Genomic DNA, 27,020 nt, shown 5'->3' with positions numbered 1-27,020 from the left:
AGGAGATGCCGAGGCCGCCGCCGCCCCCGGGGGGCCCCGCCCGCCTCGCGCCCGGGCCGGCAGCGCCGCCGCTGCTGCTGCTGCTGCTTCTCGTGCTGCTTCTCGTGCTGCTGCTGGCGCTGCCGCTCTGGCTGCGGGCGGGGGGCGCGCTGGGTGTCGTGGCGCTGCTGCCTCTGCTGGGCCGCCGGCTGCCCCGTCGGGGCGGCGCCCTGGCCGTGAGTAGCGCCGCGAGAAGGGGGCGCGGAAAGAAGGGAGCGGGCGCTTCGGGGGGGAGGAGGCCAAAGCAGCCCCCAGGCCCCGGCCTGAACTCAGAAAAGGCCCGCCTGGCCGGCCCCCAGGGGCCCCGAGCCTCCGGCCTGCTGCCCTTTGCCCCCTGGGCCAGGAGGAGCGCGGCTGGAGCCGGGGCAACGGGGGGGGGGGCGGGGGGGACACAAGATATTTGATACCTTCCCGGGCCGGGAGCCCCGGGGCTCATCCAGAGAGCTGCTGCCCGCTTGGGCCCGGCTTGGCTTCCTTGCCCTGGGCAGGGCTCCCCCCCCAAAAAAAAGAGCCTCAGGGAAGCCCCTCGCCTTCCTCCTCGCCTCTGGAGTTGGTGATCAAGTCTGCGCTCTTCCCTAGAACAAGCGTCTCCATCCCAGCAGCCTGGAAGGACGGGGCTCCGAAAAGGGGGGGGGGATCTGGGGGTGCCAGAGCAAGGCCTGAGGAGGGCGGCCTGGGAGACAGCGGGGGGACTAGGTGCCTCAGGCCTCTCTCACACACAGAGGCTGCTGGATCAGGCCCCAGGGGGCCCATCTAGTCCAGCCTCCTGTTCCCACAGTGGCCAACCAGGTGCCCTTTGTGGGAAGCCCAAAAGCAGAATGTGAGCCCAAAAGCAACTCTCTGCTCCTGCACTTTCCCAAACTGGGATTCAGGAGCCCGGGCTGGCAAGGGGAGAGTCTGGCCAACATGGCTAGTAGCCCATCAGTAGCCCTCTCTTCTTCTTCCTCCTCCTCCAGTCCTTTGATTTCTCCTCTTTTAAAGCCATCCAGGTCGGTGGCTGTCACTGTCTCCTGTGGGAGGGAGTTCCACAGTGTAACTGTGCTCTGCATGAAGAAGGACTTCCCTTTCTGTGCCCTGAATCCTTTGACATTCATTGGATATCCGTGAGTTCCAGTGTTGCCAAAGGGAGAGAGAAACTTTTCTCTGCCCACTTTCTCCATGGCAGGCGTAACTTTACAAACTTCCCTCAACATCACCTCTTACCTTTTTCTAAGCTAAAAAGTCCCAAATGCTGCAATCCACACAGCCAATGACTTAAAGCTGCCTTTCATCATGTCAGGTTCCAGGGCAATTTACAGCTTAAAACACATCCAATTGCAAGAATTTTTACAGCAGACTCAAACTTGCAAACTGAAACAATGAAAGCCGTTCCGTTGTGTGCCTGGCATTGGGGCTTTGTAATATTTCCTGTTTCTTGTTTGCTGCCTTGAGAATCATTGCTTGAAAGGCAAGGTGCAAATCTTCAAAGTAGCAACAATTGTGCAGCTACCTCCAAGGAAGCTCCGCTGCCTTGTAGGCTAGGAAGAAAGCCGCCCCCCTCCCCTGCATCCTCGTTGTGGGGGTCAGCAAGGCGCCCTGTGTGCCCCAGAGAGGGCGGGGTGCCGTGGAGCCCAGAGGCCCAGCGTCTCTGCATCCCCAAAGCTGAAGAGCCCAGCTCTGGAGCCCCTTCCTCTCTGGCAGGGGGGCTGCTGCACTGGCTTGAAGGGAAAATCAAGGAAGCGGATTTTTAATTCTGTTGCGTGATTGATACCATAAAGCACATTTGTCAAACCAATTAAAAACCTTTCAATCCCATTTGCTTTCTTGCCTTGTAATTGCTTAACCAATGAAAACAAATATTGCCAATCTTGGGCTCAGGTGGGGGGGGGGGAAGGTTGCTTCCGCCTCTCAATTCAAATCCAATGATTATGACCACATAACTGCACATTTTTATTTCTTTATTTAATAAATGAAAAAATTTCAGTGCATTTCTTAATACCAAATTTTCTATCACGTTTACTCTGCAATCAATCACAGGAGGCTGTTCTAGAGTAGTCTGCTGGCAGTTGGAGCAAATGATGGTTCACAATGGGGTCATGGTCATTGTTAAATTCTGAAAAACCAAATTTTGTGATTGTACTTAATTAGCTGCCTAGAGCAAGCTGGGAAGGCAGGAGAAGGGGGGACACAGAAGACCCTGGCTAACATCTCTGTGTGCCAGGAGCCTTGCAGTGCTGTGAGACTCAGTCCCAAAACTGGACTCTGGGCTGCATGAAAAGCAGTGCCTGTGCTTAAGTGCCAACTCCCTTTGGGCAGCCCTAGCCAGTCTCCCAGTTCACAATGAATGAAAGGAGACGGTGGGTGGGGGGTGTCAGGATTTGCAGGAGTGCTCAGCCGGCCGCTCTGCCAGCCAGTGGGAGAAAGAGGCCAGCTCAGCAGTGCCAGGAATGGAATCTGAGACCACCTTCCTGCAAAGCGGATACTCTCCGACTGAGTCACAGCCCCCCCACAACAAATGGTCTTGCTTACTGTCATTGCAAGAGAGAGACAAAGTCACTCATTGCAGCCCCCCCCCTCCTTTTTGGCTTCTGTGCAAAAGTCACATTGGCAACATGAAGATTTGGGGTTCTTGCGCAGCACAAAGGACTCTATTTAGCTGCAAGTAAACATGGCTCCATGGCTACAGCGAGCTCATTGCTATTAGGAAAGAGCCAGGTTACAAAACGTGAAACTTGATTTAAGCCAGTAACTTTGCAGGATTTTGTTTTTTCCCCTTGGAGACTTAAGCTGCACTGATCTAAATCCAACCCCCTCTTTGTGGACTAGGCAGCCCTTCTCAGCCCAAGCGGCCAGAAGGGAAACCGAGTCGAAGGGTCCACAAGGCTTCCTGGGAGCAAACAAGACAGGAGAGTGAGAAGAGCAGGGGAAAGATAATGGGAGGTCAGGTCAAGGAGTCTCCTGTGTCCGTGGGAGCCAAGCTAGAGCCAGGCAATGCCGGGATCCCCACCACAGAGGGGCTCCTGTTCGCCCTTGACAGAGGGCAAACCCCTCCTGTGCCTGAGAGAGGAATGTGGGGCTCAGAGTCTGACCCAGAGGCAGGCAAAGGTCACCTCTGAAAAATAGTCCCAGCTGGAATAGATCACCTGGAGGGGGCAAGGAGGAGGGGAAGACCAAGCCAGTGTGCCTTAGCTCAGCCCCTGCCCCATAGCTCTAGGAGAAGGGACTTGGGGCTGAGCCAGCTGGGAAGTGGGCCTGTGCAGGTTCCCTTCCTCGCCCCGCCTGTCCCAGGGAGCAGAGCGCCTTCTGCCCCCCCAGCTGCAGAGAGTGGGGTGCCCTTTGGCTACAGCCACAGTGCTTGTCCACGGAGCACCCCAGAGGTCATGTGAATTGGCCGTGGTCCTTTGCCAGGCAGGGGTCTGCAGAGAGATGCATACCGGTGGGGCCAGGCTGCCGCCCCATGGTTGGTGGTGGGGCTGTGGGGCCTTGTCTGGAGCAAGCTGAGGAATGCAGAGAGCTGCCTCCTGCCCAATGGGACCTTGGCCGTCTGGCTCTGGACTGGCTGCACTGACCACCAGCAGCAAATCTCTGGGGTCTCAGGCAGGGGGGTCGCCTCAGCCTGGAGGTTCTGCCGGTGGGGAGGGGAGCTGGGACGGTGTGCCCCACGGAGCTACAGCCCTTTCTGGAGACTGTAAGTCATAGGGCTGTAGAGTTGGAAGGCTTCTGGCCCTTGGGGTCTCTTGCAACTCTACCATTCTACAATTCTAGACATATTCGAAACGTTGTGAAAATGCTCTTTTTAAAAAATGCATTGAATTTGCTATCGCTCACGGTCGCCATCTAGCGTCACAATTGTATATTGCACTTTACAACACATCCAGAACGTTTTATTTGCCGCTGTCTAGTTGAGTCCTCCTCTGGGCCAGCAGGGCCTCCTTTGCTGTGGCTTCGTTTTGGATCCAGGCTGCTGGAGTTTCTCTTCCTTCCGGCTGATCTGCTGGACCACAGCTGGCCTTGGGCACCTTTGCCTCACCTCTAGAGAACAGCAATTGCTTAGCCATTTGCTTAGCCAGGACACCAAGGGCTTCTGGGGGTGGTAGGGGTGCAAAATAGTTCGACAGCTATTTTTTTAGAAAATTGGGGGGGGGGGGGGTGCGGGAATATATATTTCCAGCATTGGTTGCCATATGCCTGGGTTTCCCCAAACATTTCTACCAATCCTCAAATATTCCATTTGGACATTATTTTTGGGAGGACAAATCCTGGATACTGTATGTCCAGGAAATTCTGGATGTATGGCAGCCCTAGGAGTTGAGCAATTTGTGCTTAAAATGTGGTTCCAAACAATCTTAGGTCCCAGCGCTCTGCCTTAACTAGTCTGGAGGTTTCCCAGTTTATTGGGCTCCCAAAGGCAGCAGCTGTTGAATCACCTTCAGGTGTGGCTCCGTCCATCGGTCCCCGTCCCCCCCCCCCCGTTAAGCTGGCCTGTCGACATTTGTGGATGTGTGTGGGGGGCCTGGCAAGGGAGGAGTGGAGGCTGACAAGGACTGTAAACACCACAGGTCTCCTTGTTCCTTTGTGGGCTTCAAAATAGCTCCTGCCCTTGCTGCCTTGGCCTGCTTCCAGAGCCGAGTTCTCTCCTTGGTCTGGGCGGGCAGGGCATGTCCCGAGAGGACTTTCCAGGCCGGGTCACTCTTTCCCTCGCCCAGGGTGACGCAGGGCAGATGCCACCGCACATGCCAGGCCAGCAGCCCAGTCACCCGCCCTTGGCAAGCGGGCTCTCCCTCTCTCCCTCGCTTCGCACTTCCCATTCGCTTGTCCTTGAGAGCAGTCGGGTCAGGTGAGGCTCAGCAGCCTCCCAGCCCTGAAAAACCGGCTCTGGAACTTGCTTGGCAGCTGAGGCCTGATCCTTATCTGCCGCCACAACTTGTTGCGGCTGAAGCCGCCTCCAGACGGCTCATTGCACAAGGTGCCCAGGAAGCCCAGGAAAGAGGGGCAGGAGAACGGGCAGGAAGGAGGACCACCGGCCTGACCCTCCTGGTGCAGGAAGGAAGAAGGGGCCCTGCCCATTGGGTGTCTCTGCAGCAAACACGCTGTGCCACAGCCCCCTGCCTCTGCGCCTGCTGCCCACAGGGGAGCAGCTCTTAACCCTTGCTGTGCCACCGGACAGCCTTCTTTGCAGTGGGCCACCATGCGGGAGGCTTCTGAATCAAATGTTGCTTCCTAGGAGTCGGGAGGAGACACAGCACCTCTGAGCTTGCCAGGAGAGAGCAACAAGTGTGGCAAGCCACAAAATGGGGTGGGTTCAGAGGGAGGGTGACCCCCTTTGTGACTTCAGGGGGTGCAGATCAGGAGAGGCAAACTCTGCTCTCTGGGGGGGCTTGGCCGGCCATGCTTCCTCCCAGCCCCTCTGGGCTTGCTCTTGCCTGCCTCTTCCCATCCTTAGCTGGAAGAGGAAGGCAGGAATGTTCCTGCTTCTTTAAAGCCACCAATCTGCCTTTGTTGAGCCTCTTAGGACCCGGATGGCTGAGAGAGGTGTGGGAGCAGGAGAGGTGGATTGGGACCCTCCAGTTGGGAGGGTGCTTGGGTGAAGCCGTCTCTCAGGGTGGGTCACTGGGGAAGAGAGGCCGACATTTGACACACCCACGCCCTGCTTGGCCCTCCTGCTGCCTTCCCCAAACCGGCTAAGCAAGGCGGAGGGCTTTGCCATGAAGACAGGAGGCTCAGGCAGCTTCTCCCTGGTGCCTTCACATCTCCTTCCCAAAGCTGGGCACGTCCTAACTAGGGAAGCAGGAGGGCGGGAGCCAACCAAAGGGCCTTGAGGGCCGCACGTGGACCCTTCTGGTCTAGAGCGTAGAGATGCTCTCTCCCTGGCGGCTGAGCCTTGCCTGCTCCTCCTCTGAGGGGGCCCCTTCCTGTCTCCCCCCTGCAGGCCGACGGGAAGGCCGTGCTCATCACCGGCTGCGACAAAGGCTTCGGCCAGGCCTTGGCCAGGCGCCTCCACGCCGAGGGCTTCACCGTCTTTGCCGCCTGCCTGCTCAAGGTGAGGGGGGGCTGCTGCTGCCCACCCAGCTGGACGAGAGACGGGCTCAGAAGAGAAGCGCTGCTGCTGTGCCCACCCTGCAGAGCAACCTTTCCCAACCGGGTGCCCTCCAGAGGTTGCTGAACTACGACTCCCACCCTCTTCCTCCCCCCTGACCATCGGCTGCGCTGGGAGGAGTCCCACAGCCTCTGGAGAACTTCACTTGGGAAAGAGGAGACCGGGGAGTGTAAACCGGGGAGTGTTTCTATTTTGTGCCCCAAGGGGGGCAGCTTCACCCAGGGGAGGCATCCCAGCTGTGGGGGATGCCATTGCTGTAAGCCACCTAAACTCATACAACACCCTGAGTGGGTGGGGTGCCAGCCCCCCTTCTCCCCCCCAACCCCAGCAGGGCGCCTGCTTCATTGTGTTCCCTTTTTGCTGCGGACACCAAACTTGGTTGGATTTTGTGGGGGCAGATTGACTTGGGGGTGGGCACAGATTAGGCCCCTGGCTGTGCCCAAGGACAGAGCCCCGGAGGCCGGTGGGAGAGGCTGTGTGGACAGGTCCTTCTGGGGGAATTTTGGAGGTCAGGGCCTGCCATTGCCCCTTCCCCACCTCCTGCCCCACAGACGGGCCTTGTCTGCTGGGTGAGGGAGCTCCCTTGGCTGGGGGGGGGGCGTGGAGTGAGATCTCTCTGCCATTCTTTTTCTTCTTCCTCCTCCTCCTCCTCCTGCCAGAGAGGGCCTTTGGGTGGCCTCCTCCCCACCTTCTCCCCCCCCCCCCGCAGCCGCCTTCCTGCCCAGGGTCACCCAGAGGTCACGCAGCCATCTCCTTTGTGGTTCAGGCCGGCCAAGGTGACCTCCCTCCCTCCCTCCCTGCCTGCCTGCCTGGGATACCTGGCAGGGCCAGCGAGCACCCCCCCACCTGGCAGCCAAGCCTGGAAGTTTCCATCCCAAGTGAGGTTGTGCCTGGCCCTGTTGCCGTGGAGATGGTGACAGCTCACTTTCACTTTCCCCGTACTGCAGGAGCAGCAGGTGCAGGTTCTTCATCACAGCTCCAAGCCACGTGCCCTCAGCCGCCTTGCCTGGCTCCCTTGTAAACATCCGGGGCAGCAGGGGACATCTGCACAGGCAGAGAGAGGCCCCAGGACTATTCCTCTGGGCTCCCGATTCCTGTGGGACGGCGTCCCTTCAGCCCCTGAACCCGTTTGCAAAGTGAGGACCTTCCCCTGCCAGATTTTGTGTCTCTGTTCCCAGAAAATAGTGACATCCCTGGCCACCCCCATCCCAACTGCCAGGCTTCCTGCCTCAGAATCGCCTCTGGGGATCCTCTGCTCTCCTTGAAAAGGGTTTGTGTCTTCCCTGTGGTTTCAAATGAAGTTGGACAACCAGTAATCCATAATATGCCCTTGTTCCCAAAGGCTTTCCCTGAAATGCCCGTCAGCCTCTGGATTTGCACAATCGCAGGAATGGCCTTACTGGTTTCAGCTGGGTCTGCAACCCTGTTCCTCTGACTGTACACCCCCTTGGGCAGCCTTTGGCTGTGGGGCAGTTTATGAATCTGGAAATCCCTCCTGATACAGCCGGCCCACGTCCTCCGTCCGTGGAGAGGAGAGCCAGACAGGGCGTCTCCTCTGGGCTGCCTGGGCCTTTGGAGCAGAGAAGGGGGGAGCAGGCCGCTGAGCTGGGGGGGTGGGGAGGAAATCCCAGTCCCCTGGCCTGCCTGGTGGAGGGGAGTGGGAACCCCCACCAAGGACCCCCACCCACCAGATGGATGGATGTCTGGGAAGCAATATAACAACAACAACAATTCCTTCTAACTACCTGCGAGGCCACCCCTTTGCCATCTCACACAGAGCCCCTTTCCTTTGTTCTCTAAATGGCCCATCACCCAAGCGATCTCCTCCTCGGGAAGCTAGCCTGGCTTGTCTTTTAACACTTGCTGGATCCAAGGCTTGGGTATGTCTTGGCATTCAGCCTGATTCCCCAAACTCATTACACTATCCTGGTTTTCCATTCCCAGACAGACGAAGCAGGTTTTAAAACACGGTTGCCAATACTGCCCTCTTTCCTGCAGACAAGGAAGCAGCAGTTGGGGGTCAGGGGGCTAAGTGCCAGCCCCCAGCCTGATCCAGGGGGCCCTGGGAGTGGATTGGAGGGGGGCCACCCCTGGCAGGCTATTGTGGGCAAAGGATTTCTTCCCTGTGTCTGTTGAGCAGGACCAAGGAGGAGACGGTGCCCGGGAGCTGGAGCGCCTGGGACCCTCTGGGCGGATGCACGTCCTGCAGATGAACGTCTGCAGCGAGGAGGAGGTGGCCAGGGCTCTGCAACTCGTGACCGGGAGCCTGAAGGCGCCTGAGCAAGGTAAGGGCCCTCTGGCCAGGGACTGGCTCTATGGGGCCACGTGGGGGCTGGGGTGTCTCTGCTCCCCTGGAGCTGGCATCCCTGGGGCAGCTGCGTGGCCAGAGGGACCTGCTTGGTGTCTGTGGGGCGGGTGGCACAGAGGGGAGGCTGATCCTGGCTGATCCTGAGCAGGCAGTGGGGAGGGCTGAGGTCGGGGGGGGGGCCTCAAAGGGAGGTGGCGCAGTTCCTGGAAAAGAGGCAGCGGATGGAGCTGGGATCATGAGCTAAGAACCTCGGAAGTGCCTGGCTGCTGGATGAGGCCAAGGACCCATCTAGTCCAGCATCTTCTTCTCAGAATGGCCAACCAGAGGCCCCCACGGGAAGAGGCCCACAAGCAGGACCCCAGGGCAAGAGCAGCTCTCCCCTCCTGCGGCCCCCAAAGCCCCCTCCTCCTCCTCCATGAATTGGCACAGTCCTTTTGGAAAGCCTCGTAGGTTGATGGCCATTTCTGCCTCCTGTGGAAGGGAGTTCCGCAGTTTATCTATGTGCCGCATGAAGAAGTCTTTCCTTTCTCTGTCCTGAATCTTCCAACATTCAGCTTCATTGGATGCCCAGGAGTTCTGGAGTTAGGAGACAGGGAGGAAAACTTATCTATGTCTGCTTCTCCTGCCAGGCCCAACTGTATAAACTTCCACCATGGTGCCTGTTATGTACTGGGTTGAATAGGATCCAAACTGCAGCAGTCTGATTGGCCCTAGAACAATAGGATCCAAAAGGCAGCAGCCTGATTGGTCCTAGAACAATAGGATTCAGAATGCAGCAGTCTGATTGGTCCTAGAACAATGCAGCAGTATGATTGGTTGGCAGGAACTACCCAATCATGCTCCAGATAGAAGTGAATCCACAACCTGATTGGCTTACAGTAGAATTCCGGAATTAGCCAATCATGTTCAGCCCATTGTGTAAATAATGTATATAAAGCAGATACCTTGAGGGGACTTTCATTCATTCCTCCTCACCACTATGAGCTGAATAAAGAGCATGAAATCACTTTGCGACTCTGAGTATATTTCACTGGCGACGAGGATGGGATCCCGCTGAGCTGACTGCCACACACAGCACCGCAGCACCGCCACCTGCCGCACCGCTGCCTCGCACCGTGTATCCAGGCTTCAGCTCCGGGACACAAGGAACTCAGAATGGCAACCGACAGCAGCTTCTCACCGTTCAACCCAGCATCCGGAGACTGGGAAGCGTACGCCTCCCGTTTCACCTTCCTCCTAGAAGCCAAAGGGGTCACCGATGAAGAAGACGCCAAGAAGAGGGCAATATTCTTCAGCGTTTGCGGAGAGGAGACATTTGAAATTGCCCGGGCTCTCCTTGCGCCTGAAGACGTTGCTACTGTTCCATACAAAACAATAATGGAACAGCTGAAGGGGCACTTTTCGCCACAGCCCTCAGTGGTGGCTCGTCGAAATGCCTTCTATGCAAAGCGGCAAGCCCCTGGGGAAACCATAACTGGGTTTGTGACCTCTCTCCGCCAAGCCGCCCGGTTCTGCAACTTCTCAGAGCTGGAGAACATGCTTCGTGACCGCCTCGTCGGTGGCCTGAGGGATGAGAAGCTGCAACGACGCCTCTACGCTAAGAAGGACCTAACGTTCCAGGTCGCTCTGGAGGAGGCCCTGGCAACGGAAGCTGCCGAGAGGTCGACGCAAGAGGCACGGCCGAGCCAGCCATCCCAACCGAGGGTCCACCATGAAGACCTCACCGACGACTCAGGATCCAACAGGGAGGAGGTGCACCGAGTACAGCAGCGCACTCAAGCAGCCCACATACCACAGCTGCCTCGACGAGAAGGAGGGAACTGCGCAAGTTGCGGAGAAAGTCACGAGAGGAGGACCTGCCGTTTCCGCAACGCAGAGTGCAGGCAGTGCAGAAAATCGGGACACATCGCCCGGGTGTGTCGGGCTCGGCCCACCCGACGCCAGGCATCAGATGACCAATCCAAGAGCCCCAGGTCCCGGGGCCCAACGCACCAAGGCAACTCGACGGAGCTCACGGACTTCCAGGTATACCAGTTGCCCCACCCCAACGTAGAGAAAATTTATGTTGACGTACAGATAGAGGGGGCCCCATGCCGCATGGAGCTTGACACGGGTTCAACTCTATCCATAATCTCGGCAAGGACCTTAAGGAAACTGTGTCCTACTGGGGGTCCCAAACTCAGGCCGGCCCCATTCACCCTCCGGGACTTCCAGAAACGTAAGGTCCCCACAATGGGGGTGGGGACCTTCAGGGTGCAATACCGAGGGCGGACGCGGCAACTGGAATTGCTGGTGGTCAAGGGCCCCTACATTAGCTTACTGGGATTGGCATGGTTTGGACCACTGGGGCTAGCCGTCACCGGGGTGAACCACACTAGCTTACAAGTGGACGTGGACGCCATATGCAAGGAATTTCCGGGGGTTTTTGATGGGAAATTGGGACAGTATACGGGCCCCCCAATTGCTCTACAGCTTGACCCCGCAGTACGACCGGTCAGGCTCAAGGCCCGCCGGGTCCCGTTTGCCCTGAAACCCCGTATAGACGAGGAATTGGACCGGCTTGTGGAGCAAGGAGTGCTGGAGCCGGTGCCTAATGCCCCCTGGGAAACCCCAATTGTCACACCCGTCAAGCCTAATGGTTCGGTCCGCATCTGCGCAGACTACAAATGTACCATAAACAAGGCCCTTACGGCCCATGCATACCCAGTGCCAGTGGTCAGCCATGTTCTTGCCACCCTGGCTGGGTCGAAAATTTTTGGCAAGCTGGACTTGGCCCAAGCATATCAACAGCTGCCAGTAGATGAGGCCACAGCAGAGGCACAGACGATTGTGACGCACAGAGGAGCATTCAGGGTAAAGCGGCTGCAATTCGGTATCAGCGTGGCACCAGGCATATTCCAGAATCTAATGGACTCTCTACTTAAAGGGATTCCTGGCGTCACCCCCTTCTTCGATGATGTGTTGATTGCCGGGCCCACACCAGAGGAGTTTGAGGACCGCCTCCGCACCGTTCTGCACCGTTTCCAGACGGCGGGTCTCAAGGTGAAGCGGGAAAAATGTCTACTAGGAGTGCCTCAGGTGGACTTTCTTGGATTTATGGTGGACGCAGAAGGGGTCCACCCGACTGGGGACAAGGTACGGGCCATTTGTGATGCCCCAGCGCCCAAGAACAAGACTGAACTCCAGGCCTTCTTGGGACTATTGAACTTTTACCATTCCTTCCTTCCCCACAAGGCGGCGGTAGCGGAGCCCCTACACAGACTCCTGGACAAGCGGGCCCCTTGGGTGTGGGGCCAGCGCCAGGAGGCCGCATTCCAGGCAGTCAAGGACTTGCTTGTCTCAAACTCGGTCTTGGCACACTTCGACGAGAGGCTGCCGGTGGTGCTAGCATGCGACGCCTCGCCCTATGGAATTGGCGCTGTCCTGGGACACCAACTCCCGGATGGAAGAGAGGTACCAGTGGCATACTTTTCCCAGACACTCAACGCAACCGAGCGGAACTACTCGCAAATCGACAAGGAGGGTCTGGCAATCGTGAAGGGAGTAAAAAAATTCCATGATTTCTTGTACGGGCGGCCCTTCACCGTGGTGACTGACCACAAGCCGTTGCTTGGCTTGTTTGCCCCTGAAAAGCAGACCCCCCAAGTGCTGTCTCCTCGCGTCCTCCGGTGGTCAATTTTCCTTGCCAGCTACCAGTATGCACTGATTCACCGTCCGGGGAAGGCGATGGGCCATGCGGACGCCCTCAGCAGGCTACCACTACCGGAAACAGGCCCCGACCCAGCACCTGCACAAGAGGTTATGAGCCTGGAGCTGCTTCCTGACCGCCCCATTCAGGCACAAGAAGTTGCACACCATTCCAAGAAAGATAGGGTCATCTCCCGGGTCCTGGACTGGGTGTGGAGGGGATGGCCCAGCAGCAGCCCCGGGCCAGAATTCGCCGGCTACACAACCCGCAAACATGAACTGTCAGCCCACAAGGGGTGCCTGTTATGGGGAAGCAGGGTCGTTGTTCCCCAGCCCCTCCGCAAAAGGGTCCTCACAGCCCTACACGAGACACACCCAGGGGTAGTAAGAATGAAGGCCCTTGCCAGGAGTTATGTGTGGTGGCCGGGGATCGACGGAGAGATAGAGGCCTGGGTCAAACACTGCCAGGCCTGCCAAGAATCCCGCCCAGATCCCCCAAGGGCCCCAGTCCAGTCCTGGGAGTCCGCCCGAGCACCATGGTCACGCCTGCATGTGGACTTCGCTGGCCCCTTTCAGGGGAAAACATTCTTCATAGTGGTGGACTCCTACACCAAATGGCTGGAAGTCGCACTGGTACCGTCCACTTCTACGTCCGCAGCCATCCGGGTACTACGCAGGCTGTTTGCAACCCACGGGCTCCCTGACACTCTCGTCTCAGACAACGGGACTGCATTTACGTCAGGAGAATTCCAAACCTTCACAACGCAGAACGCCATCCGCCACATCCGTTCGGCGCCATTCCACCCTGCCACCAATGGCCAAGCAGAACGCATGGTGCGGACCACCAAGGACACCCTTCGCCGTATGACACAAGGGGATTGGGAGTACCGCCTTGCCACATTCCTTCTAGCACAGCACAGCACCCCCAGCTCAACGACTGGCCGGAGCCCCGCTGAACTACTAATGGGTCGGCGCCTTGCAATCAGATTGGACCGCCTTCACCCCGATAGAGCTCAGGATGAGGCAGTGGTGGGGGAAGGCAAGAACCCCCGGACCTTCGAGGCTCAGGACCCAGTGTACGCAAAGAATTTTGGGGCAGGCCCAGCATGGGTACCCGCCACAGTCACCAGGGTCACTGGCCCCGTGTCGTATGAGGTGCTAACGGATGGGGGGCAATGCTGGCGCCGCCACTGCGACCAGATACGGCGACGATTCCCAGGAGAAAACCAGGAGGAGGAAAGGGCAGAGGAGTCCCAAGGGAACAGAGGGGCAGTGAGGCCCATAGAGCACGAGGGGCCAGCAGGAGAGGCAGAATCAGTAAATACAGAGAGGACCTGCGAGGCCGAAAGGACACCGGAACCAGAACCACGACTGAGTGAGCCGGTTGCGCCAGACCAAACAGCCCCATCACAGCCAGCATCCTTGGAACACGAGCCAGAACCTGAACCCCGGACCAGGGAACACCCCAGGCCGCAACGCACACGTAGGCCGCCAGCGTACCTTGAGGACTATGAATGCGACCTCCCGGGCAGGACTGGAACTTAGAGGGGAGGGGTGTTATGTACTGGGTTGAATAGGATCCAAACTGCAGCAGTCTGATTGGCCCTAGAACAATAGGATCCAAAAGGCAGCAGCCTGATTGGTCCTAGAACAATAGGATTCAGAATGCAGCAGTCTGATTGGTCCTAGAACAATGCAGCAGTATGATTGGTTGGCAGGAACTACCCAATCATGCTCCAGATAGAAGTGAATCCACAACCTGATTGGCTTACAGTAGAATTCCGGAATTAGCCAATCATGTTCAGCCCATTGTGTAAATAATGTATATAAAGCAGATACCTTGAGGGGACTTTCATTCATTCCTCCTCACCACTATGAGCTGAATAAAGAGCATGAAATCACTTTGCGACTCTGAGTATATTTCAGTGCCTCTTCTTGTTGTTGTTTAGTCGTGTCCGCCTCTTCGTGACCCCCTGGACCAGAGCACGCCAGGCACTCCTGTCTTCCACTGCCTCCCACAGTTTGGTCAAACTCATGTTTGTGGCTTCGAGAACACTGTCCCACCATCTCGTCCTCTGTCGCCCCCTTCTCCTTGTGCCCTCCATCTTTCCCAACATCAGGGTCTTTTCCAGGGAGTCTTCTCTTCTCATGAGGTGGCCAAAGTCTTGGAGCCTCAGCTTCAGGATCCGTCCTTCCAGTGAGCACTCAGGGCTGATTTCCTTCAGAATGGATCGGTTGGATCTTCTTGCAGTCCATGGGACTCTCCAGAGTCTCCTCCAGCACCATAATTCAAAAGCATCAATTCTTCGGAGATCAGCCTTCTTGATGGTCCAGCTTTCACTTCCATACATCACTACTGGGGAAAATGGTGCCTCTTACTCTAAACTAAAAAGCCCCCCCCCCCCGCATGAGCCAGGGCTCTTCCTTGTGCTACAGAGCTGCCTTTATCCTGGCATCTTGCAGGCACGGGGCGGGGGGGGGGGGCTGCCTGCCTGGGGGCCTGATCCAGGACGAGGTGTGGACCTCTGAGCCAACAGCTGGCAGGTGACCCCGTCTCAGGTCAGCTCAGGTCATCTGCAGGACGTGCAGGCTTTAGGAAGCCCCCCCCCCCCCGGGCAGCATCAGAAGCAGCAGCACCCCCTGGCCCCGCCTTTCTGGCTGCTGAGCCCCACATTCCCTGGGGCGGGATGAGGTGGAGGAGGATTGCAAAGAGCAAAGGAGGGCAAAGGCAAGGCAGGGAGGACTGTGCAAAGGGCCGCCTCCACCCAAGGGAGTCAGCAGGAGGAGCAGAGCAGGGATCAGGGCCAGAAGGGAGGAGGAGAAGGAGGAGGAGGAGGCTGGGCCAGAGCAGGGATGGGAGGGAGGAATGAAACAGGAGAGGGTGGAGCCAGGCAAGCAAGAGGCTTTGGGGGGGGTCTGCGTAAGGAGCCCCAAAGATGCCCTCAGCTGAGCCAGCCTCAAAGGACCCCTTCTCTCTGCAAGAGGCAGGAAAGGAGAAGCCCCCCACCCCTGCAGAGACCTCTGGCCACCACCCCAAACACAGAAATGGTCCCCCAATTTCGTGGAGGTGGTGCTCCTGATTCTCTGTACAGGATCCTTCTGATTCAGAGACTGGGAGGTCAGGAAGAGGGGGCTGTGAGGAGGGGGGAGGCAGAGCTGTCCTGTCTCTTCCAGACCCCTTGGAGGAGAGAGGGGGCAGCAGAGAGAGGGTCTTGGCAGCCCCTGGGAGACTCACAGAGTCAGAGCTTGGTCAAGTTGGCGGACTCATCTAGTCCAACCTCTTGCACTGCAGGACTTGCCAGAAGGTCCTTGAGTGGGTCTCTCTGGGTGGAATTGACCGGGGGAGACATTCCTGGGAAACTCTTCCAGCCTCTTTTCCAGAGCCTCTTTGGGGGCTGTTGGGGCAGCAAGGGGAGAGAGGAGGGGCAGCAGAACCCCCTCTGCGCTCTTGCACCTCCTGGGGCTCAGAATTCAAGGACAGAAGACACTGGTGGATCCGTGGAGAGGAGGAAATGGCCTGGGATGGAGACCCCATGGCTCCCCCATGGATGTGCTCCCCCCAGTAGCCCTACTCATTTCAGCGCAGAATGTGGGATGGGTTTCATGGGTAGGAGAGGAGAGGTTAATTGCAATTTATCCCTCCAGGCTCCCACAAGCGAGGATTGAGTTTCAAAATCCCATTCTTGGCAGCAAAATTAAAAGCGTAGGAATTCGGCTGCTTTTGAGCAAGTCCAGCTTCATGAAGCAAGCTGGCTCCCCTTTCTTACTCCACTTAACAAACAATCAGGCAACAACTTGTAAATAATATATAACTTATAATCTTGCAATGCTTCACAGCAATGGCAGCAGTAAAAACTATGCAGGCAAAAGACTTACATTTACAGTATAAGTAGCTTCAGGCATGAACCCCAAACTGGAGCAAGCAGAGGCAACTCTGCCTCCAACACTGGCCAAAGGAAGAGAGGAGGGGACAGGAAGTACTATATGGAGGGGAAATGACATCACACAGAACCCTGTCTACCAATTGTGTTTCTATGGTCTGAGTATGTGCCTGAGTATGTGCCAGCAATACGGCTCTGTGGTGTTAACCCTTTCTCATGCTAACTAGCAAGAATATGCACTTGTTACATTTGGCTGCTAATTTCACCTTTCTGTTGGATTGGGGCCACTTCCATCCTAGAAGTAGGCTTTGAGGCCACCTGACAGCGATGGCGCCCCTTGTGTTTCCCCTCCAGGCTGATTCTGGAGGTTCCACTGGCGTCCTCATTCAGAGGGTCCCACTTTGGGCCCTGGGAGGGGGCAGGGAGAGAGGGGGCTGGGTGTCCCTGGGGGCAGAGGACCCTGTTCCTGTGGCAGAACCACCAGGACGCATCTCCTGCTTTGCCTGACAGGTCTGTGGGGCTTGGTGAACAACGCCGGAGTCGCCTCCTTTGGGGACGTGGAATTCACCAGCGTGGAGAAGTACCAGAGGGTGGCCGAGGTCAACCTGTGGGGGGCCATCCGAGTCACCAAGGCTTTTCTGCCCCTGATCCGCAGGGCCCAAGGTACGGCACTGTCCACCTCCTGAGGGACATCCTCCTTGTCACCCCTCCCCCCGCTGCGCTCAGTCCCTTTGCCAGGGTTTCCTGGTGCAGAATTGAGCCAGCAGTGGCCTGGGAGGGGCAGCAAGCCCCTGGGGGGGGGGGCCTGTCACAAGCCCTGGCAAGAGCATCTGAGGAGCCCCTGCAGAAGGTGGGGCAGCTGGGACACGATCCTCCGGCTGCAGGATCCCTCCCTCCAGATCCTGCTGCAGATGGGTCAGCTCTGGAGCTCAGACTCAAGTGGGCAGCCTCAGCCCGCATGGATTTGCTCAGCCCACGGGACAGTGGGACTTGGGGCTTCCACCATGGCTGACCTCCAAAGCTGGTGTGCAGTGAAATGGAAAATAATTTTGGTGAGGTGTGCTTCTGAGCACATACAGAGTTCCTCCCCCCCTCTCTCAGTCACCATAGGGGGGTGGTGCTGGGAAGCTCCCCGATGAGTCGCTGACCTTTCCTGGCAGCCTCTGCCCCCCTCTGAGAAGTCCTTCCCCAGAGAGACTCCCTCTCGCCCAGCGCCTGCCTCTCTGCTCCTCTCCAGGCCGCGTGGTCAACGTGAGCAGCATGCTGGGCCGCATGTCCAGTCCTCTGCGCTCTTCCTACTGCATCTCCAAGGCCGGCCTGGAGGCCTTCACCAGCTGCCTCCGCCAGGAGATGTACCCCTGGGGGGTGGGGGTGGTCGCGGTGGAGCCCAGCAACTTCATCGCGGCCACCGGCATCCTGACCCGGGACGGAGTCCAGGCCGAGGCCCAGCAGATGTGGAGCGGGGCCAGCGCAGCCGTCCGCGCGGATTACGGAGAGGCCTACTTCGCGGAGCAGGTCCGCCGGATGGAGGGCTTTGTGCGCAGCGGCCTGAGGGACGTCTCCCTTGTGCTGGATGACATCACCGAGGCACTGACCGCGCGGCACCCCTACGCCCGCTACAACCCCATGGAGGCCCGCTGGTGGGTCCGGCTGCAGGCCTTCACCCACTTGCCCACGGCTCTGGCCGACTGGCTCTACGTCCGCTAGTCCCTCGCTGCCCATTGGCCTGGTGCCCAGTTTGGAAACAAACAATTCCTGCCTTGCGTGGGCTTGGACTAGATGACTCTTGGGGTCCCTTCCAACTCCACAAGGCTGTGGTTCTAGGATCCTACGCCCACATCTTGGCAGCCTGCCTGAGAGTCACCCAGGGCAAGCCCAAGTGGCTCCTGAGGCTGGGGAGGGTGTCTCTAGGCAGCCCTGGCAAAGAAAGTAACCCCACCAGCCTTTAGGTTCTTCTGGAGTGAAGCTGCTGGGTTGGGGGGGTTGGTGTCTTCCACTTCTGGCACCTTCTGAATGTGCCCACAGCAAGCGATGAGGTTGCCAGGAGACCCTGCATTGGGTGGGGTGGGGGAGCCATTCAGATTCCAGGAGTGTAAATGGGCCACTGACTACTTGCAAGGATGCCAGCTGGCACCCCTCCTTCCCCCCTCCCCCCATGCCAAGGAAGCAAATGGCTGCCTCTGCTCTGGAGGCCTCACAAAGAGCCTGCCCCGCAGTTGCCTGGGCAGGCTCTGTCTCTCACAGGGGGAGGCTCTGAGCTGGGGGGCTGGGGGATTTTGCTCAAGGAATTCCAGCACCCACAGAAAGACGGGGAGGGGACCCCCAGGGCAGAGCATCCCATGCCAGCTGCAGCAGAAACTTCCCCTTGCGCTCAGCTGGGGCTCCCAGGAAGGGCTGCATCAGGGCCTGGGACACGAGGACCCTCAAGCCCACCCCCACCCCCACCCCAGGAGTCCTTCCTAGCCAGGCAGCTTCCACCCAGTCAGCCCTTTGACCCATCAAGCCCCCTCACGTTCTCTCCTGAGCAGGAGGAAAGGTCTTGGCCAGTTGGGATGCCTGTCTGCTGGATCAGGCCAAAGGGGGCCCATCTGGTCCAGCCCCCTCTCCTCTCAGTGGCCAACCAGATGCCTCAGTGGGAAACCCACAAGCAGGATCCAAGCACAAGAGCAACGATCTCTCCTCCTGCACTTTCCCCGGAGGTGCGTCTGGAGATTGAACTGAAGACCTTCTGCATACAAAGCAACTCTCTACGTCCCCGTTTCCCGGGGACAGTCCCTGGATTCACAAATCTGTCCCCGGACAAAATCTGTCCCCGGAATGTCCCCGGATTTCATTTAATGTCCCCGGATTTATATTTTAAGTGTTGTAGATTTATTAGTAGGGAATGAATGTGGCATGATTGGTTCAACGGCACAAGACACAACACACGGGGACTTCTGGCAAGGCAAAATGGCGGGAGCCACGGCAGTGAGCAGCTCCTGAAGCCAGCCAGAGCCAAGTGCGCTACCAGCCTGGCTCCGGGCTGCTGAGACTGCCACTGCCCCCGCCACTGCCGAGGGGGAACCAGGGACGCCCATTGTGTCAACTGGGGGGACTGCTGACACACACACCCCACGACCCAAATCAAGCTGGGAGTGAGAGCCAGGAAAACCCTGGAGCTGATGCAGGGAGAAAGGGGAGAGGAGAAGGAGAAGGAAGAGAGAGAAAGAGGAAGGAGAAAAAAGAGGGGAGCCCCAACCTTGTTGCACCGCTGCTGCCGCTGCTGAGGGAAAGAGGTAGGAGAGCAAGGACACGTGGCCAAGCCCAGGCCCGACCCAAGCCTACTCCACGGGGGCTAGCGCTCCAAGAGAGCAGGCCAGGACCCAGAGGAGACCACAGAAGAGAAGATATTACTTCTTCTTTTTTAAAAACTTTTAAAAAAATTACTTCCCCCCCTCTTTTAAAAAAAAAGTGTCCCCAGATTCTTTGGGGGAAAAACTGGTAACCTTACTCTATCCCCCCCCCCTCCGCCGCCACTGAGGAACATGGGCCTCCCCTGCAACAGTGGATGGAGAACATGCTGATTGTGGGATCGCAGGAGGCCCTCCGCCCCTCCGTGATCTCCCCTTTGCCGAAAGGTGGGGTTTGCGGGTTCCCTTAAAGATCTCTCATAATCCAAGCAAATGTGGCCAAGGTGTCTCTGGGCATACACAGAGTGCGTTAGGCACACGCACATGCAGGCAGCACTTCTGCGTCAGAAGCAGCCACAGTGACCTCCTGGCTCTTCCCTTTGCAAAGGAGCACCTGCCCAGCCATGTCCCTCACGCCAGCTGGACCCCTTGGCAGGCTGCCCCCTAAGCAGGGCAAGGCCATGGCAAGCCCAGGAGCCGCTCACCCAGTGGGCCTCTGGCCAGCTCAGGCATGCGCCAGCTGCTCTTGGGCCGTGCATGTGATGCTGGGAACAAGCGCATGTAATTGGACCCGGCAGTCGCAGGAGGACTGGGCATAGTTTCCCACTGCAGATTCACTCTCCAAAGACCCCTTGTGACAACTTACAGAATTGCAGAGTTGAAGGGGACCCCAGGAGTCATCTAGTCCAACCCCCCCGCAATCCAGGAATTGTAGCTCACAGAGCAGTATCCCTTTACTTTTCTGTGAGGGAAGCCACGCTGACCTGAGCACCGTGGGCATGCAAGTGATGCGAGGGGGGTATGCGTGTAACTTCATCCCCCCCACCCCACCCCCAGCACTGCCATTTGTCTGCACTATGAAATCATTGGAACACAATGGGCACCTGATCATCTGCACACTGAGAAAGAAATAAAGTGAACAATTTCATCCCCCCCGTGTCTCCCTGTCTCTCTGTGGGTCTGATCCTGCCGCCCTCTGGCAGAATCCACCCTTGTCAGAGGAAGAAAGCCTTATCCCAGAGGAAGGTGAAATGGGGGATTTCTGGGTTTTGACACACAATGCTGGTTCTCCTCTGGTCAAGAGTGGATGCGCTGAGCTGCAAGGGGAGTCGTGCCCTGGATGGAGAGGGGCTGCCATCTTTCCTGGCAAGGCTCCTGTGCTTGCAACAGGGGGGGGGGTGGCACAAGCAGAAAGGCAGCAGGGGCCAGTCCTGACCCTCCCCCCCAGACACACCAGGAAAAGGCAGGAGAACCCAGAGGAAGAACTCCAGCAGAACCAAGCCAAGGGAAAAAATTTGAAGAAAAGAAAGCATTGCTCAAAGCATCACTGCTGCTAGATGGCGGTGGTGCTTTTATCTACAAGGACATAATTCTCACTCTTAAAGAAGCCCACCCTGGATGTTTTGCTGCTCAGCTGGAAGTGGCCCCCTCTTGGGTCGGGTGGATTACCTAGATTTCAAATAAGGTTCCTACTAGCGGAAATTATTAATCTCAGCCAGTTTTATGAATGGAGACTCAGGGAAAACATGAATGAATGCTAGAATGAACACTAGAAATTGTATGAAAGTGTTTTAATTACAAAAAAAAAGCCAAACCAAGGATCACACACATTAACCAAAGAGGTACCAGGTTGCAGTGCCTGGACAAGCTGTGAACTGCCATCATGCCCAAGGCACAGGGTCACGGGGGCAGAATCAGGTCTTGGGAAATTACAGATAGCTATCAGAAGTGGAAATGGGACAAAAGGACTGCTATCAATGCACAAAGGAGGAAATGTTTAACACAGATAAGGTAAAGGGCAATTACTGTGATTGGATGTGAAAGGAAAGCCTTAGTGATTGCAAAAGGTGAAAGATGAGCAGAGACTTGTCTTTCTTGCTTGCTCGGTGGCCAGTCAATCACACAAATTTCTGCAAAACACCACATCTTTCTGTGACATGGTGATGTTTGTATTACACTTGTGGGAGTGGATCTTTGGGGTGGGGGGGGGGGACTGATCGTTTAAAAGAAGCTGCACCTTTTCTCTTGGGTCTTTTTTGCTATTTCAGATTTGGAAACAAAATAAAGACCAGGCTTTTCATATACCTTGGAGGCAGCTAGTTGCTTTGTTCTGGCCGACAAGCAGGCCTCGCAGAATCAGGAGTCCCTGGAGTGCGGGGTGGGCTGCAGCAGCCCTCCCTGTTGTCCTGGGCTCAGGCATGGGCTCAGGACCGAATCAGCCTTGGTCGCCCCAATGGGTGGTCTGGATGGAGAGGCTGGGCCAGAGGGAGAATGACTCTGCTTCTGTTTCTCTCTCTCTTGGCGGCCTTTGATGCCTCTGATTGTGCTGTCCTCATGGACCGGCTCTGGGGGATGAGTGTTGGGACCGGGGCTCCAACGTGGTTCTGTTTCTGCCTACAGGGACTTTTCCAGAGCCACAATTTTGCCATGGATTGTGTTCCTCTCTGTTCTCCTCCTTTGGCCAAGACTTCTGCCTTCTGGAAGAAGAAGCCTCCTTGACGGTCCCTGGTTTGTTGTAGGTGCTCTTCGTGCAGAGAGCTGACCACCTTGACCCCTGCTTCCCTTTTTACAGCCCTCCCCCCATTTGGGAAGCTTCCTCTGTTGCACTTAGATCAGCTGGTGTTAGACCCTCGTGCCAATTGCCTTTGTCTAGTCCTACATTCAGCCTGATAGCCCTGTGGCTCCCAGTCAGCTCAACAGCACTTGGCACTTCACACCAGCTCCTAGCTGACTCTCACAAAAAAGGCATGGAAGAGGGGAGAGGGGAACACATGACAGAGGGGCATAAGGTTATACCTGGCGTGGAGAAGATGGACACAGGACTTTCAGGCTGGTAGATGAAGGGAACACAGTGGATGTAGCCTACCTTGATTTCAGCAAGGCATTTGACAAGGTGCCCCATGATATTCTTGTAAAGAAGCTGGTAAAATGTGGACTTGACTATGCTACCACTCAGTGGATTTGTAACTGGCTGTCTGACCGAACCCAAAGGGTGCTCATCAATGGTTCCTCTTCATCCTGGAGAAGAGTGACTAGTGGGGTGCCACAGGGTTCTGTCTTGGGCCCGGTCTTATTCAACATCTTTATCAACGACTTGGATGATGGACTCAAGGGCATCCTGATCAAATTTGCAGATGACACCAAACTGGGAGGGGTGGCTAACACCCCAGAGGACAGGATCACACTTCAAAATGACCTTGACAGATTAGAGAACTGGGCCAAAACAAACAAGATGAATTTTAACAGGGAGAAATGTAAAGTATTGCACTTGGGGAAAAAAAGAGAGGCACAAATACAAGATGGGTGACACCTGGCTTGAGAGCAGTACATGTGAAAAGGATCTAGGAGTCTTGGTTGACCACAAACTTGACATGAGCCAACAGTGTGACGCGGCAGCTAAAAAAGCCAATGCAATTCTGGGCTGCATCAACAGGAGTATAGCATCTAGATCAAGGGAAGTAATAGTGCCACTGTATTCTGCTCTGGTCAGACCTCACCTGGAGTACTGTGTCCAGTTCTGGGCACCACAGTTCAAGAAGGACACTGACAAACTGGAACGTGTCCAGAGGAGGGCAACCAAAATGGTCAAAGGCCTGGAAACGATGCCTTATGAGGAACGGCTAAGGGAGCTGGGCATGTTTAGCCTGGAGAAGAGGAGGTTAAGGGGTGATATGATAGCCATGTTCAAATATATAAAAGGATGTCACATAGAGGAGGGAGAAAGGTTGTTTTCTGCTGCTCCAGAGAAGCGGACACGGAGCAATGGTTCCAAACTACAAGAAAGAAGATTCCACCTAAACATTAGGAAGAACTTCCTGACAGTAAGAGCTGTTTGACAGTGGAATTTGCTGCCAAGGAGTGTGGTGGAGTCTCCTTCTTTGGAGGTCTTTAAGCAGAGGCTTGACAACCATATGTCAGGAGTGCTCTGATGGTGTTTCCTGCTTGGCAGGGGGTTGGACTCAATGGCCCTTGTGGTCTCTTCCAACTCTATGATTCTATAATAATAATAATAATAATAATAATAATAATAATAATAATAATAATTATTATTATTATTTATTATTTATATCCCGCCCATCTGGCTGGGCCTTCCCAGCCACTCTGGGCGGCTTCCATAAAAACCAAAAATACAGTAAAATCACACGTTAAAAGCTTCCCTGAACAGGGCTGCCTTAAGATGTCTTCTGAATGTCAGGTAGTTGTTTATCGCTTTGACATCTGCTGGAAGGGCGTTCCACAGGGTGGGCACCACTACCGAGAAGGCCCTCTGCCTGGTTCCCTGTAGCTTTGCTTCTCGCAATGAGGGAACCGCCAGAAGGCCCTCGGCACTGGACCTCAGCGTCCGGGCAGAATGATGGGGGTGGAGACGCTCCTTCAGGTATACTGGACCGAGGCCATTTAGGGCTTTAAAGGTCAGCACCAACACTTTGAATTGTGCTCGGAAACATACTGGGAGCCAATGTAGGTCTTTCAAGACCGGTGTTATATGGTCTCGGCGGCCGCCCCCAGTCACCAGTCTAGCTGCCGCATTCTGGATTAGTTGTAGTTTCCGAGTCACCTTCAAAGGTAGCCCCACGTAGAGTGCATTGCAGTAGTCCAAGCGGGAGATAACCAGAGCATGCACCACTCTGGCGAGACAGTCCGCAGGCAGATAGGGTCTCAGCCTACGTACCAGATGGAGCTGGTAAACAGCTGCCCTGGACACAGATTTGACCTGTGCCTCCATGGACAGCTGTGAGTCCAAAATGACTCCCAGGCTGCGCACCTGGTCCTTCAGGGGCACAGTTACCCCATTCAGGACCAGGGAACCCTCCACACCTGCCCGCCTCCTGTCCCCCAGAAACAGTACTTCTGTCTTGTCAGGATTCTATGATTCTATGATTCTAAGTTTTTCTCCCTCATAATACTAGAACTGAAGTGAATGGGAATTTAGGACAGACAGAAGGCAAGACTTCTTCATGCAATGCTAAAACTCTGGAACTCCCTCCCGCTGGACGCAGGGATGGCCATCAACTTGGATGTCTTTAAAAGACAATTGGACAAGGCTATCAGTGGCCACGATCCACAAGGGCCATCTTCCACCTCCACTGCCAGAGGCAGTATAGGAATGCTTGTTGTTGGGGGTGATGACGATAACAACAACAACAACAACAACAACAACAACAACAACAACAACAACAACAACAACTATTATTAATTTCTACCCCAGCCACTCTGGGTGGCTTCCAACAAAATATTAGAAATACATTAAAACATCAGCCATTAAAAACTTCCCTAAACAGGGCTGCCTTCAGATGTCTTCTAAATGTCAGATAGTTGTTTATTTCTTTGACATCTGATGGGAGGGTGTTCCACAGGGCGGGCGCCACTACTGAGGAGGCCCTCTGCCTGGTTCCCTGTAGTCTCACTTCTCGCAGGGAGAGAACCACCAGAAGGCCCTCGGATCTGGACCTCAGTGCCCGGGCTGAACGATGGGGGTGGAGACGCTCCTTCAGGGATACTGGGCTGAGGCCGTTTAAGGCTTTAAGGGTCAGCACCAGCACTTTGCATTATGCTCAAAAACGTCTTGGGAGCCAATGTAGGTCTTTCAAGAATGGTTTTATGTGGCTCCAGCGGCCACTCCCAGTCACCAGTCTATCTGCTGCATTCTGAATTAGTTGCAGTTTCCGGGTCACCTTCAAAGGTAGCCCCACGTAGAGCGCATTGCAGTAATCCAAGCGGGAGATAACTAGAGCATGCACCACTCTGGTGAGACAGTCTGCGGTCTGGGAGGGTCTCATCCTGTGTACCAAATGGAGCTGGGAGACAGCTGCCATGGACACAGAATTGGCCTGTGCCTCCATGGACAGCTGTGAGTCCAAAATGACTCCCAGGCTGCACACCTGGCCCTTCAGGGGCACAGTTACTCCATTCAGGACCAGGGAGTCCTCCACACCCACCAGCCCCCTGTCCCCCCAAAACAGTACTTCTGTCTTGTCAGGATTCAAGCTCAATCTGTTAGCCACCATCCATCCTCCAACCACCTCCAGACACTCACACAGGACCTTCACCGCCTTCACTGGTTCTGATTTGAAAGAGAGGTAGAGCTGGGTATCATCTGCATACTGATGAACGTCCAGCCCAAACCCCGTGATGATCTCTCCCAGCGGCTGCATGTAGATGTTGAAAAGCATTGGGGAAAGGATGGAGTCCTGAGGCACCCCACAAGTGAGAGCCCAGGGGTCTGAACATTCACTCCCCCCACTTACTGGACACATCCCAGGAGGAAGGAGCAGAACCACTGTATGACAGTGCCCCCAGCTCCCAGCCCCTCTAGACGGTCCAGAAGGATGTCCTGGTCGATGGTATCAAAGGCCACTGAGAGATCCTGCAGAACTAGGAAACAGCTCATGGGGAGAGTTGCTGCTGTTGTGCTCCGGTCCTGCTCACAGACCTCCCCCTGAAGCATCAGGCTGGCCACTGTGAGAACAGGGTGCTGGCCCAGATGGGCTGCTGGCTTCACCGAGCTGCAGGGAATATTCTGCACCAGCTGAATTTCTGCCTTGCATGCAGCCATTTGAAAAGCACTGGCGGCTCAGCCTGAGCAATCCTGCTGCTTCCTTTGAGGCACCACAGGAGGCCCTGCAGCAGCCATGGCAGAGCCTTGCACCCAGCCAGCTCCCTCCTGCCGGTGCTGGGGAGACCAGCCCCTCCCAGGGATCCCTCTCAACCAGCTGCCACCCAGCTCAGCCCAGCTCAAGACTTGAAGACCTCTGCCCCCTGCTGGCCTCCTCACAGCACGCCTGGCCAAAACAGGCCGCCTGCAGTCCTGGTGGGTGCGGAGTGGGGAGCCCCAACTGGTGGAGGGGGGGGGCAGAGGCATCCCACTCTCCTCTTTGGCAGCAAGATGCTCCGCCCCCGGCAGCGTCCAACACGTCAAAATAATCATTTGGAGATTTTCACTATTAAAGTCATAATGAAGTCACCCAGCCCTACTAAGAAAGCCTCTGAGCATGTGCAAAGCATGCCCCGCCCCACCGTAAGTGGAAGCAGCCCTTGATAACCGAGGGAAAGAGCATGTACACCGTGTCTAAGTGGGGGGGGGGTGCATCTGTGGCCGGGGGCAAGAGAGTGGCTTTCTCAAAGGCTCCGCTGAGATTGTAGCAGAGACCCAAGTCCACCTGGGAGCTTCCTGGTGGCAGGGTAGGGTGTGCCTCTGGGTGCAGCTCCTGGGACACTTCATGGAGGCACAGAATCACTGTGATTGTAGAGTTGGAAGGGACCCCCAAGGATCATCTAGTCCACCCCCATGCTGGTTTGCAGGGAATATTTCCTCTTAGGAATTGGCAGGCCCCAGTGCCAAAAGGGTGGGTGGGGCCTTAACAGGACAAGAGGGCCTTCTTGGTGGTGGTGCCCACCCTGTGAAACGCCCTCCCATCAGATGTCAAGGAAATAAGCAGCTATCCTATTTTTAAAAGACATCTGAAGGTTTAGGGAAGTTTTTTATGTCTGGTGTTTTATTGTGCTTTTACTTCTGTTGGGAGCCACCCAGTGTGGCAGGGAAACTCAGCCAGATGGGCAGAGTATAAATAAATTATTATTATTATTATTATTATTATTGAGATGACATCACAGAGCTCTGTGACATTACCCTGGAAACG

The 27,020-nt window shown here is 56.1% G+C and overlaps 2 protein-coding genes across 2 annotated transcripts; both read left to right on the top strand.

Annotated features, from left to right (window-relative positions):
* Positions 1–5: 5 nt before the first annotated feature.
* On the top strand, positions 6–20,311 carry LOC307217469 (D-beta-hydroxybutyrate dehydrogenase, mitochondrial-like; the record flags this gene model as incomplete). The annotated part of the gene is made up of 5 exons (XM_079978635.1): positions 6–215; positions 5,948–6,058; positions 8,256–8,400; positions 16,502–16,654; positions 17,229–20,311. 5 exons carry the CDS (start codon positions 6–8, stop codon positions 17,696–17,698), a joined length of 1,089 nt encoding a protein of 362 aa, XP_079834761.1. The 3' UTR covers positions 17,699–20,311.
* Positions 9,076–11,957, top strand: LOC307217133 (uncharacterized protein). Its single transcript, XM_079978263.1, has 2 exons — positions 9,076–10,448; positions 11,350–11,957. Exons 1-2 carry the CDS (start codon positions 9,579–9,581, stop codon positions 11,386–11,388), a joined length of 909 nt encoding a protein of 302 aa, XP_079834389.1. The 5' UTR covers positions 9,076–9,578; the 3' UTR covers positions 11,389–11,957.
* Positions 20,312–27,020: the final 6,709 nt, after the last annotated feature.

The sequence above is a fragment of the Podarcis cretensis genome, assembly GCF_951804945.1.
Source record: "Podarcis cretensis genome assembly, chromosome: 5".
Taxonomy (NCBI): Eukaryota; Metazoa; Chordata; class Lepidosauria; order Squamata; family Lacertidae; genus Podarcis; species Podarcis cretensis.
The sequence above is the reverse complement of the archived record's forward strand: the minus strand, read 5'-3'. Positions and strand labels throughout refer to the sequence as shown.